Source organism: Ammodytes marinus (assembly GCF_949987685.1).
Source record: "Ammodytes marinus genome assembly, chromosome: 14".
NCBI lineage: Eukaryota > Metazoa > Chordata > Actinopteri > Uranoscopiformes > Ammodytidae > Ammodytes > Ammodytes marinus.
Window position 1 is genome coordinate 9,799,528 of NC_137218.1, and position 12,919 is coordinate 9,812,446.

The 12,919-nt window shown below is 40.1% G+C and overlaps 1 protein-coding gene across 1 annotated transcript; it reads left to right on the plus strand.

Moving 5' to 3' along the window:
• The first annotated feature begins 7,908 nt into the window (after positions 1–7,908).
• Positions 7,909–12,542, plus strand: irf1b (interferon regulatory factor 1b). The gene is made up of 10 exons (XM_080040636.1): positions 7,909–8,040; positions 8,733–8,825; positions 9,325–9,424; positions 9,528–9,695; positions 9,884–9,924; positions 10,100–10,232; positions 10,353–10,472; positions 10,612–10,646; positions 10,813–10,921; positions 11,322–12,542. Exons 2-10 carry the CDS (start codon positions 8,739–8,741, stop codon positions 11,426–11,428), a joined length of 900 nt encoding a protein of 299 aa, XP_079896762.1. The 5' UTR covers positions 7,909–8,040; positions 8,733–8,738; the 3' UTR covers positions 11,429–12,542.
• Positions 12,543–12,919: the final 377 nt, after the last annotated feature.

Here is a 12,919-nt window from a genome sequence, read left to right on the forward strand (position 1 = left end):
GCTGAAAATAACCATGATCAGAGCAAGCAAAGAACTATGTTACAATATTTACACAAGGCAAGCGAAATCTAAGCAAACAAATACAACTCATGAGTGGGTTAGCAAGAGGTATTTTAAGATGTGTGTATCAGCTGAATTGTAAAATCGGCTGACAGGATCAAAACAGATTTCCACTTGTGAAATGCCTGCCAAAAATATGTGTGTACACTACTGTTCAGGGGTTAATATTTAAAAAAAATGAAGTTTCTGTGTATAAAAGGTATAGTAAAGGATTGTACTGCAAGACATACTGTATGTTTTAAAGATGTTAGACGGCACTAAAGATAAGAAACAGACACCAGGAGCATGACATAGCTTTGACCCAGCAGTGAACTGATCAAACTGCACAGGGTTTGATCAGTAACCTTCAGGTATAGAGGCCCAACTCAGAGAATCAAATACATTCCTTTGTAGACACCAATCAAATATGAGACCATAACACATTTCAAACCTATATTAATGTAGGACAGTAATTGAAGTCACAAGAAATAACCAACACCTGTTAGACTAATACAAGTTACAGAGTAGGAAGTTAAATATCAAAAGAAGTTAAAGTGCCTCACCATCACAGTCTCGTCATTTGCCTTCAAGCTACTGTGTGCACTGACCCCTCTCCCACAAAACAACAAATAAAAAGACAGATGACCAACAAACCAGCATTTATAACAAACACAGCATGGACCCTAACCCCAGACTGAGGGAAACATGGGAGGAAAAGTGAATTACTGTTTTGCCTGAGGAAAAGAACATCTGAGTGTTTGTATGTTTTGTTCTTTCTAAATATTTATATAATGAAATGATGAAAGGTCCACACAGACAAATACAAGTCTCTGTATCTCTGTCTGTAGGCCTATAGTCAATATGTGCATACTTTAGTTAAACAAACCCTTTACTCCAGGGGTGGCCACTGTTTTTCAGCTTGTGAGCTACTTTTAAAATGACCAAGTCAAAGTGAGCTACCACCTACTATAAGGGGTCAAAAGTCACGGTTTGGTACGTACCTTGGTTTTTAAGTCACGGTTCTGTTCTGTATGGTACAGTTCTCAGTTAAGAGGAAAAATGTGTGCAGAATTGAATTTTCACTGAGGGCCACATACAGAAAAATCTACGAAGGCCCGGGCCACTTTGCAAAAATAACACATTTATCAGGACATGTAGCTGCTCTGATGTTTAGTTTCATAGTGTCTTCGTAAATTGTAATCCTTCTTCACGGCAACACTTTACTTGCACATTAAACAGATACACCCCCCCTCTTGTTAAATGCCATTGATACACCCAGTGTTTTCTGCTTTTGCGTCCAATGTCCAGCTTGGTGAAAATAGTAGCCAGCCGAGATCCCGCCCCTCCAAGGGGGGTCCGGGGGTATGCCCCCCCGGGAGATTTTTTAAAGTTTTTAAAGTGAAATGCATGAATCTGGTGCACTTTGAGAGGAAAATTAAGAGGCTAAAGCTGAATAATTTTGTATGAAAAAAATGGAGACACTGTGTCAGATGAATTGGAAGCTATTGGAGAAGGACACATGGATTTTCCATAATAATATTAATTTAAAATAAAATATTATGCAGGGTCCTCTGGGATGGGCTTGGTGCTCTTTTTCTTTTATGGGACATATTTCTCTGTAATATAATGAGTGCATTTAAATTATTTAAAAATTAAAAGGGCCATATTACATCATATTTTTAAAATGTGCCACGGGCCAATCAATCAGTTTTGACACCCCTGCACTAGTGGGTTAACTAAGAAATGCAAAAAAGTTTAGTAGTTTGGACACCCCTGCACTAGAATATGTGGTGGTGTGTTTGTGTGAACAGTCTTCCTCTCTCTGGCTGTATTTTACATAGTAGAATTTGTCACAGTGTAGAAGCCTCTCCACTTCCTTGACTTGGATTAGCTTTGGTTAGCTCACTGGCTAACAAACTGATATGTACTGTATGTCAAATTAGAAAGTGGTGTCCTCTCTCCCTCCACCGAACGGCAGCGCATGCTGGCACGGCTCATTCGCTCTTTCATAGTAAAAAAAAAAAAAAAAAAAAAAAAAAATTTAATTAAAAATATATATATATATATGTTTTTTTTTAAGAATGCCACGCGATCGACCCACACTACCCTCGCGATCGACCGACCGACCTAGTGGCCACCCCTGCTTTACTCCGTCCCTTTTCAGCCTTACGACTAGATTTGTCATACTTTTGGAAATTCCCTTTGTGTCTCTAAGTAAATACATGTCTGAGAAATGCATATTTATTGAGCAGAACTTTGTTTTTCTACTCTCCTGTCCCTTTAACCATCTAATGACTATTAAGGTTCATCTTGTGACCTTTTTGGACATAGCCTCACCCCTAAAGTTGGGCAACATCTTAACCGCCTAACTTAAAGGTGAAGTAAGCGATTTATTTATGTTAATATAAGTGTTTAATCGATCTTTATTCATACAGTGATCACTTACATAATGTGCGTGTTTCATAAAGCCGATCTCTCAGTCAGCTGCTCTGCATGTAATCAGCAAATAAACTCTTCGGGGATCCCGAAATTAATATCCAATCACAAGAGAGAACGCTACAAACCGACACCCGTCTCACTCATGGGGCCTCTCCAAATAGTATTTTTTGCATAGGAAATTTCCTTTCCTATCGAGATGAACCGGAAGTGCTCGGCAGATAGGTGATTCGAATTCTCAAAATGCTTAGGAAAGGCATAGGAAAGGAGCCTCGATTCATTCATCCTTTAACCCTCCTTTAGCATAGGTTACTCCGGACCAACCTATGCGAAAGGAAAGGAGATAGTGGTATCCCATAATCCTTTACGGCGGCAATATTTAAAGCAGCAAGCCTCCGACGGAGTTTACCGACTCTACACAAATACGAACGAGAGGTAAAACAAGAGAGGAGAAGAGAAGAGAGGAAGATTTAACTCGGCTAAAACAAAATACCCCCCCCCCCCCCCCCATAAAGATCTCATAAAAGACCAACATCATAGTAGTTATTTTCGTAGCACATCATTTACACCATAAGAAAATAAAATTTCACATTTAATGAAGATTACTGGGGGCAGTTCATTTCAACATCAACATAAGTGTAGCCTCTCTTTTTTTCACATGTGAATTGGGATTCAAGTGGCCTTACATATTCCCCTTGGCCAAGTCCGATCTAAGTGATTCTCACTCTATTGGCGACAACCTGATTAAAATCAATATGAAAAGAACGCATGGATCAAACGAGCGCTTGTTGTAGTCCATTTTCGGAAAATAGTGTAGTTTCACGCTAGAGACTCACGTCAGCACTACTCGCCGTCGCGCAATGACGTCGGTTAGGAAAAGTGGAGTCGAATTAATTTGAAACAGTGCTCTCTTTTCCTATGTTCGATAGGAAGCACCTTTCATCTCTCCTTAACCCCGATGACGTTTAGGGGTTAAGGTATAGGAAAGGAGGCTTATAGGTTAGGAGATTGGACAATTCGGAGAGGCCCATGGTCTCACTGCCGGTGCACGCCAGAGCGACAGATGGGTGAATGTGTATGCCCCTACAATGGCGGAGCAGGTAAAAATCCTTCCCAATGTCTTTTTTGATGGTTTATATCATGTTTTATCACACTTATGGATCTGAGATGATGCTAGATAACTTGCTGCTTGAAGACCGCAGTGCATTAATGTGGTGACGTTGGGACGAGCGAGGGGACTGCTAACTGCAGCAACTGACAGGAAGTTAGCTAAAAGAACCATTCCGCTTACAGCACCTTTAAGATAAAGTTAAAACTTGCTCCTCTACCAGCTACATAAGTTAAAAATTATGTAAAAATAGCATTCTTTGTACTGATGGTATTTTTTTCTGTTACATATCATTTATGATCATCATAGGGAAAATGAGACTGGTTGAGAAATATTTAAAAGTTCCTCGTAGCACCTTTAAGTAGAGAACTGATATTTTCCCCACCTACTTAGAACAACTCCAATGCAACTTCTCTGGCAAACCTAATCTCCTGTTGATGGATTTACACAAAGGGTGGTGAATATGTCTCCCTGTGTTGTGTCAATCGCAAACAATACACATATTGGTCTAAGAGTGGTGCTAAATTTCAAAGCCACTTGGGCAAAACTCTGCATCAGCAGGTTAGTTGGGTGAAACCTGTGGTTACGATGTAATGTGTTTGTGATTGGCCTGAGGGGTTAGCTTGATCCATTCATGGACACTTCACATGTTCACTCACGTCTCTTAATCATACTCATATGTTGTATGAGTAATACATAAATAATATATTTTTAGCATTATTATTCACCTTGCCTCGTCACGTTTACCTTCATCAAGACAGCTATGTGTCATGGATTGGGTCATTGCAGGTGTTTTGGAAGTGGATTCCTAGGTGTGTTTGTTGTGGAAAATATGTTGTGGTGCGAGAAAGAAATAAGAAGAAAATAACTGCTGAGGCAGGAGAAAAAACAGGAATGTCAAATGGTTCAACAAAAAGAAAAGGGCCTATACGGTTTCAACAAACAGACAGCACAACTTTAACAGTTAGAGCAAAGCAAGTTAAACCAAACTCCTTTGTACTGAACATGGTGTGATAAATAGCTGCTGTGCTAAAACTGCCTCAAGAAAAAATATTAAATTCCCCTAAAATTCAGATTTGGAAATTCAGAATCAGCGGTAAAATATGTTACAAATAGTAAAATAACAACATGTAGATATTCTACCCTGCACCACACGAGGTCGCAGTGCAAATTGCCTGCTAACTAAGGAGAGCTTTGACTTGATCTGGTGTCAGTGAGCTACCAAAGCAGATGGTCCATGGGGGAGATTGGACACTCAAGCTGATCGCCTCATCCCAAAGCCTCAAGTTACCGCCTTAACCTTTGCAACTGGTCTAAATGATCACTGCATGCCCAGGTGACAACAAATGTATAGGAATGTATCAGGATGGATGTGAAAGCACATGGATAAGGGTGATTAATAAAAAAAAAGTGGATTAAGTTTGAAGGTTCGGAATGACGAGCAGGTTGTTGTCATAAGTACATTCATATTTCTGAAGAAAAGCAAGTTTACTTATAATTTATTGTTGATAGAGAGGAAAATATAAGTTAGTAAAATTATTATCAGGTTGCTGTTGAGGCCATATATCTTTAAATATAGAAATAAAAACAATTACATGAAGAGCCAGCCCTGCACATTATAAGCTGTTGCTCTAGTAAATATATTTTAGAACGGACACTAGACATCAAAGTCAAATTGAACTTCCTAAACAAAAACTGAAAAAAATGTGTGCCATTTTTTCCAACAAATAATTAAAAAACAATAAGCTCAGACATGAGCAATTCAGGTATAAAAGCTATTCCCTATAAAGAAAACACTTTTTGATGGTATGCAGCACTGCAAGTTAAATCAATGACCTATTGAGGTCAGTTTTAGAAGTTGTGTAATTGTTTTCATATTGCAGCAGTCATGTGCTGCATGGTGGATGTTTCAACCAGTTTGGAATTTAATGTCACTACAAATGAAAATTCCTCATACAAAATCATAAGGAATAGCACAAATGTAATTACAAGTCCCAACATGCTTATTGTTTGCACAATGTGTTGACCACTTGTTATGTGTGACATTGATTCATTAACATAGCCTATTTTTAACGGTCCAGATGTCTTAAACGATGTATAGGCTACTTTGCAGGGAAACATTGATTATAAAAGTTCAGAATCTATTTCCTTTTATCTATATGTCTTCTTCTTTTTTTGAGAAAATGTTTTTTTGTCCTTTCCTTTCAAATGAACTATCTCATGGCCCCTTCAGATTGATCTAATTTACCATTATTCGTATTATTTTATTGTTATTATTACTTACTAATCCTGATCTGAAAATGCAACAAATGGTCATATCTGAGAATAAACGCTACACAGTTGCATGTGTTTTGCCTGAGCCGCTCCTGTGAATTCCTATAATTCCCAGTTCTCTCTCCCAGCATTGCTTCCATTAACATGGACTTTTTGTTTGACAGCTTTAAGTGTTCAAACGTGACAACAATGGGTCAGAAAACCGGGATGATTTCCCCCTAGAATCCTGATTTCTGCCTTCATTGGGAAAACCCAGTGGCTGCTTGTGCCGGTGAAAACTCCGCAGGAAAACTCCCTGCCATTCCCTCCCAGGCGCAAGGCTACGTGCGTCTGATGCAAGGCTCTAGCGCGCGAACAAACTGCCCGGGAAGTCCCTACATGGACAGCAGCAACAGCATCGGGGTAGTAGCGACTCCACATCCACATGTGTGTGATTTCCCAAACTCCCACGAAGACAGCGAGCTATGTGTGCATGTTGCTGCTATATAACAGGGATTTGGGACGTACTAGTATTGTGATTAGTTATGTATTATTGAGAACAAAACAGCACTGCATTTAGAAATGTATACAAACATTTGATAACATATTTGAAATATAGATCATGCATGTAGACTATTGCATGCACATTGCTTTTATTATTGTAGTCACATTGCTTTTTGGGTTTTGGGTGAAATGATGTGACAGATGAGAAAACTAATGTGTATAAAAAAACAAAAAAAAACAGCCTGCCGTTGCTTCGGCGTACAACTGCTTCTTTTCCCGCTGTGTCATCATCGCTTCAGAGGTTCACACACTCACACTCACACTCACTCACACACACACACACACACACACACACACACACACACACACACACACACACACACACACACACACACACACACACACACACACACACACACACACACACACACACACACACACACACACACACACACACACACACACACACACACACACACACACACTGCATACCCTACATTCAAGCACTCCACGAGAAAGCCGCCTGTATTACACCGCTCCTACAGGCGGCTGAAATTACTACATCATTTCTTGTAAATGCCCGACTTCTCCGCTCAGCCGGTGCTTATACTAAAGGGCTGGTCCCATGCTTGTTTATCATGCCTTGCTGCGGGGTCAACTTTGGTATCTGGTGAATGAAGGCGCGTGGGTGTGTGTTTGTGAGTCGTGCAGATGCTTTAGTAGCCTATAATAAGTATGCACATGGAGCGTATTTTGATAGTTTATATGCATATTACTGTTTTAATAAATTACACTTAGAAAAAGGACAGACTATTACAGATTCTAAAAGATGTGCTCGTTTTTCTAAATGTATATGGTTATATTATTATTAATGTTATAACTAAAGGTATACTAGTCATACCTTAGTATTTCTGTATTTTCCTTGTAATAATAAAGTACACTTAGCAAAATCTCAAAATTAAAGAATATTGCAGTAGCCTATCTAGTGCTAAAAATCTATATTTGTAGCCTATATTATTAATGTAACAATAGTAATCATACTTTAGTAATTCTGGACGCAATGCATGGTTAAACTTGCACATATTTAAAGGTTTGCAACAAGCAGGTCAGTAGGAAAAATGTCATGAGAGCCATGCTAAATCAATACAAAAAAAACTAAAATAATACAACCCACCCCCCCAATACACCCATGAAAGTCCCATAACTTCCTCCTTGCATTAACAACGTGATTTCTCGGAAACAGGTCTGCTGCCGCTGAAACAAGGAGGCAGCTGCGCATGCGCGGATATCCCACACGCTGTAAAAAATGTCCATTTTAACTTGATGTCATGTATATATTTCATCCTTCATTAAAAGCAAAAAAGAATACAATTGGATATGCAACAACTTGTGATGTTAAAAACATGTTAAATGTGAATTATATAGGAGCATTTTTCACCATCTCTTTTGAAATTACACGACACAATATTTTTCGGGTGGGTATTATTTACAGTGGGCATGCCCTGCCGGGGAAAACCCACTTCACTCTATAAAACTGGTGTGTTATCTCCTGTTTGCAGTCAGTGCCCACTCCTGATCAAGACAGGTCTACAACTGGATATCACAAAGACGAAGAGAAGCTTCTCTGGAGCAAACTTAATCCAATCGGACTATTCTTGTGCTTTTTTTCCTCTATACGGATCATAGAACAAGCAAAGGCTGTAAGTGATTTAATATCAATGTATCACTTCTACTTGCATGGAACCATGGAACGCCTCATTATTAAACATTTCTGTTGCCAGAATATGCTTTTGGGGATACTTTTTTTTTATTATTTAAATTTTTCAAATTTAGATAAGTTGTTTTTGCCTAACATCTAATGTAGGCTAGTGATGATTTTCATTTTAGGATGGTAAAGTTTGTGCATATTGTGCGTGCAAAACGACTCCAATGGCTTGACATTGAATGATGAAGTGACTTTTTTTCATCATGTGTGTGCAGGAGGACGCTATAGTCCGCTTTACCCGCGCGCATGGGATCGTTTGTCGCACGTCTCCAAATGCCTCCTGCATGGGAAGACTTAAAAAAACTGAAAAAAAAACTTTGTAGGAGGCTGCAAGAACAGTTCACATTTTGAGTGTAAAAGCCATTAAAAAAGTCAGTCAGTAAATTATTTTGGTCCAATCTGACCTCCATAAGTATCGTTGACTCCTACGCGTAAACGCCCCCCTTGCCTTGTTCGACTGCTTGCCCTGGCCGTGAACTCCCCACAGCCTCCTGTGCGGCCAGCAGGCAGCAGTAAATCTAAACTGAGGCAGATGCGGGAGAGCAGTTGCTCTCTCGCTGCTGTATATCACACATAGCATTGTCATTTCTCTAAAGGCTGTCTTTCCTCTGCTCCTGCATATTTCAGGCAAACATGCCCGTGTCAAGGATGAGAATGAGGCCATGGCTGGAGCAGAAGATCGAGTCAAACGCCGTCAATGGCCTGCATTGGGTGGACAAGGTGAGAGGCTATGACTGGTTCATGTAACTGATAACCTCAATGTATTGAAAAGAGTAAGCTTGAAATAGACATTGTTGTTGTCCACGTTGGAAAATATATTTGTTGTAGATGGATGTAGCCGTCTTCAGCTTAAGGAGGGAAGTGATCTCTGCAAAGCTGCAGTGTCTGTTTAGAATTAGATGTTTAGTTTCCCCCTGGCTCACCACCTAATATTTGCATGCTCCTATAAGAGCAGCCTGTTTGATGCATTAGTTGACATGTTGCTCAAGTTAACAAAACAAATTGACAGTAGCCTGTTTGGTGTGTGTGTTTTTTTCTACTGTGCTATGCAAATAATATTTTAGGCCAGGCAGTAGGAATCTGTAAACAGTGGCTCATGAGTTAGATGCTCAGTGTGAATGGCTTTTTGCAACAATTGAAAATGTGTTCTCATCTTTATTCTATGTTGTATGTGTGGCCACCCTGGTTCCAATTAAGCATTTTCTTTTTTATTTAACAGGATAAGACCACTTTCTCCATTCCCTGGAAGCACGCAGCTCGACACGGCTGGGAGATGGACAAGGATGCAAGTCTGTTCAAGCAGTGGGCCATCCACACAGGTGAGCAAACACATGAAAACTGCAACAACAACAAAAATTGCAGAAATTGAAATGTTTGCATGAGAAAAAGTAAGAAGGAAACTAAACAAAAGGCTTTCTGCAGGGAAGTATGTGGAAGGCCAGGACTGTGACCCAAAGACATGGAAAGCCAACTTCCGCTGTGCGATGAACTCCCTGCCCGACATCGAAGAGGTGAAAGACAAGAGCGTCAACAAAGGCCACCAGGCCATGCGTGTGTTCAGAATGCTGCCAACCACGGCGAAGTCTAGAGGTGAGACAGCTGACAGGAAGCCAGCAAGCATGTGTGTTTGTTTTCTGGTGTGAATTAATATGAGTGTGCAGCATTTTCCGACTGCTGATTTTTTTTCTCACCTATTACTCAGGCAGTTTGTTCTGCGATCACACCTTGAGCTGTTGAGAATGTCAACTGATCAAAATGTATTTATTTTTTCTGCACAGATAACAAGAGCAGACACAAGGCAGTGAAGCAAAGGAGGGAGGTAAATGCTGTTCATATGTTATGAACATTTTTCTAAAGCGATATTTGCCTATTCAGATGATCCCACACTCACACTGAACTTGATAATGCAATAGCAACCACTACAACCACCTTTTGGGTTTGTTATGGGAATTTCTTCAATCTCTCTAAATGTGACTTTATATCCGTTTCTGCAGAGCTCAGCGGTCAAACTGGAGGAGGACACGGACTACAGTGATACCCAGTCTCCCATTAATGCATCAACGCAGGAAGACAACTCGTCCACTCAGGAGAACACAGTGGACAGCACAATGCACACAGAGCAGCCAGGTGAGGAAGAAGCACTGTCATTTTACCGTGGTGTTCAGTCAATGCATTGAATGTGTTGCTAAAACCTGGAGCATCAAGTGAATTTAATGCGATTGTTTGACATTTTTGTTGTTGTTGCAGATTTTACATACGTAGCTCCATCCGAAGTTCCAGACTGGTCCTCGTCAGTTGAGATAAGCGGGTTTGACTTTTCAAGCGGCATGCGACACAGATTTGAAGTTTCACCTGAGCACAGTTTTGGTAAGACATCAACACATACTGCATCCTTGATGATAAATGGTTTAGGAGTTACCTAAGGGAAATTCAAACGGATCAGTACCACAGTGCCATACTCATATACCCTCCATTTTCTCCCCCTCTCCTCGCTCTGACCTTCCAGATGACGACTTTGACTATACCGCGGATGTGATCAAGGTAAGCGTGGCTTTTGTTTGGGCTATTAGACTTACCAGCATGCATTTGTCATTGTCAGGAATACCCATTTTTTGTCTTTTTATGCCTGCTTGGCTTGTGTGATGTAAAAACAATTCTAGGTGTGCAAAATATTAGAGCCATACTCAATCTGGTGTTGCTCTTTCAGATTTGCGAGGAATTGGAAAGAAGCCCATTCGGCAGTTTAGACGACATGGTATTCCTGACCAATGAAGCATGCTCCAGTCCAGGGAGCCAGTGGAGTGACACTTCATCAGGTAAATGCTGCTAGTGGACATTCACCTGAAATATAAATCACATCACTTAGTTGTAGTAGCATCTCTATGACGGCCGTCCATGTGTTGCTTGGACCTTAAATCTAAAATCTAGACGCAAATGTGTGTTTATACAAGGTTTCTACACACGTCAGTCTCTCACTCAAACAAGGGTGGAAATCGAAATCCTACATTTCGCATCATGCAGCTTAATGGCATGTTTTGTTGTGGTACAAAGTGCAAGCTCATGACAAAAAATCTCAAACCCGATCTTAGGCAACCCTAATGAAGTCACCATGACATCATCAGGGTCAGGGTTGCTAAGGTTAGAGCACAGCTCTTCATACTTGTTCCTCTCTTTACCATCCTGACCTTGGATTTTCCTGTTTGTTTTTTCTTACAGCCTCAGACCTAGACGAGCCCCAGTACACAACTTTGGTCTCAGACCTCACAACACGCACAGACAACCTCTGGAACAACTTTTGTCACCAGCTCTCACCAATGGTCTGAGTGCTGTGGGAGAGGACTGGACGGTGCTTTAATACATTGAACTTTTAAAGAACTCCTCCTGCCCCCCCCCCCTTCCCATCTCTCTCATCTCACCCCTCCTCTCAATGGACTCACACATCTACATCATGGCTCTACTCCGTGATGGGGTGTACTCTAAGCTAATACACCCCCCCACCCCCCCCGCCAGTGTGCCACATGCTTCATGCTTGGTAGCAGGACTGTGAGCTTTCCTCTATCTCCATCCTGTGAAGTTCTGAAGAGAAGTTCTAAAGTGGACTACTGCGTTAAAGGAAGTCGTATTCTGTTCATCTACTGTGTTTTTGGCTGGTTCAAGGCACTTTCGGTGCTCAGTTTATTTAATCAGTTGTAACAATACAGAAATTTGTTTTACTCAGGCATGGTATGCACATGATTATTACTCAGCTATGAATAGTAGTATACATTTATTATCACATCAAATCTTATTTCCCTCCGTTATGTGCAAAATTAAATTTTGGTTCAAGGGATTCATTGTGACAAACCTGGTCTTGGAAAAGCGATTGTAAATACTTTTTTGTATATAGTTGTTTTTTGTGTGTTTTTATAGAAAATTAAAAAAAATCCAAATGTGAATGAATTTGAGTTTTTATTGTTAACTCAAAGAGTTTTTCAGTTTAAGTGTGCAGAGATGGAGAACTTAAAATGCTGTAATGAAATAAGAGACTTTGGCCAGACGCTCATGTATCATCCTGGCAAAGGTAACCTCAGCTGAAGAGTAAGGCACTGAAACTGAAAACAGCCTTAGCAGCAAATATATGATTCCCCCTCTCAATGGAAAAAGTCAAAATTTCTTGTCTTGTTCAGTTTATATTATTCATCACCTCATCAGGCCAAAGGACTGCATTTGAAAATCAGCTCGGTAGCTAGTTAACACTGGCACATTTATGTACATATTTATGACTATGCATTGACCCTATCGTTAAATAAATTAAATGGATTGACAGATAGTCGACTGCACCCCTTATAGTAGTACAATAAATAAAGTTAAAAAAGAAGAACCTTAGATAAGAAACTGCATTCAATATTTCCCCTTCTCTATCCGGCGTTTCCCTAAAATGCTCATGTATTTTGAGGAACATACTTTGGATTCACAAATTGACATTAATTACAATCCTCACAATAAATAACATTCAGCAAGGCAAAGGGTGCCTTGCTGGTCATTATAATAGGATGTGTATAAGATGAATGTATAGATATGATATTCACAATGGTTGAAGAAATGGTCACTTCTTTTGTGCTTGTTTTCATAGGCCTGGTTGCTTGTTTCTTTCACGAGATCTGGCATCACCGGTGCAAGAAAAACCAGCCTAGGTTTCGATTAATTTGATAAAGATGCCAGCATATTTTTGGCAGCTGTTGTTTTCCCTTCACAATAAACCACCACACTGGCATGACACACCTAACAACCATGGCATTCTTTTAATTCTTCATGTGAATCCTTTCAGGTTTGTC

Bases quoted from the DNA above. Each gene is read 5' to 3' on its own strand.
- irf1b (XM_080040636.1), top strand. From the start codon at position 8,739: ATGCCCGTGTCAAGGATGAGAATGAGGCCATGGCTGGAGCAGAAGATC. The intron at 9,925-10,099 runs GTAAATGCTGTT...CCGTTTCTGCAG, and splicing joins CAGTGAAGCAAAGGAGGGAG to AGCTCAGCGGTCAAACTGGA. The intron at 10,922-11,321 runs GTAAATGCTGCT...TTTTTCTTACAG, and splicing joins GTGGAGTGACACTTCATCAG to CCTCAGACCTAGACGAGCCC.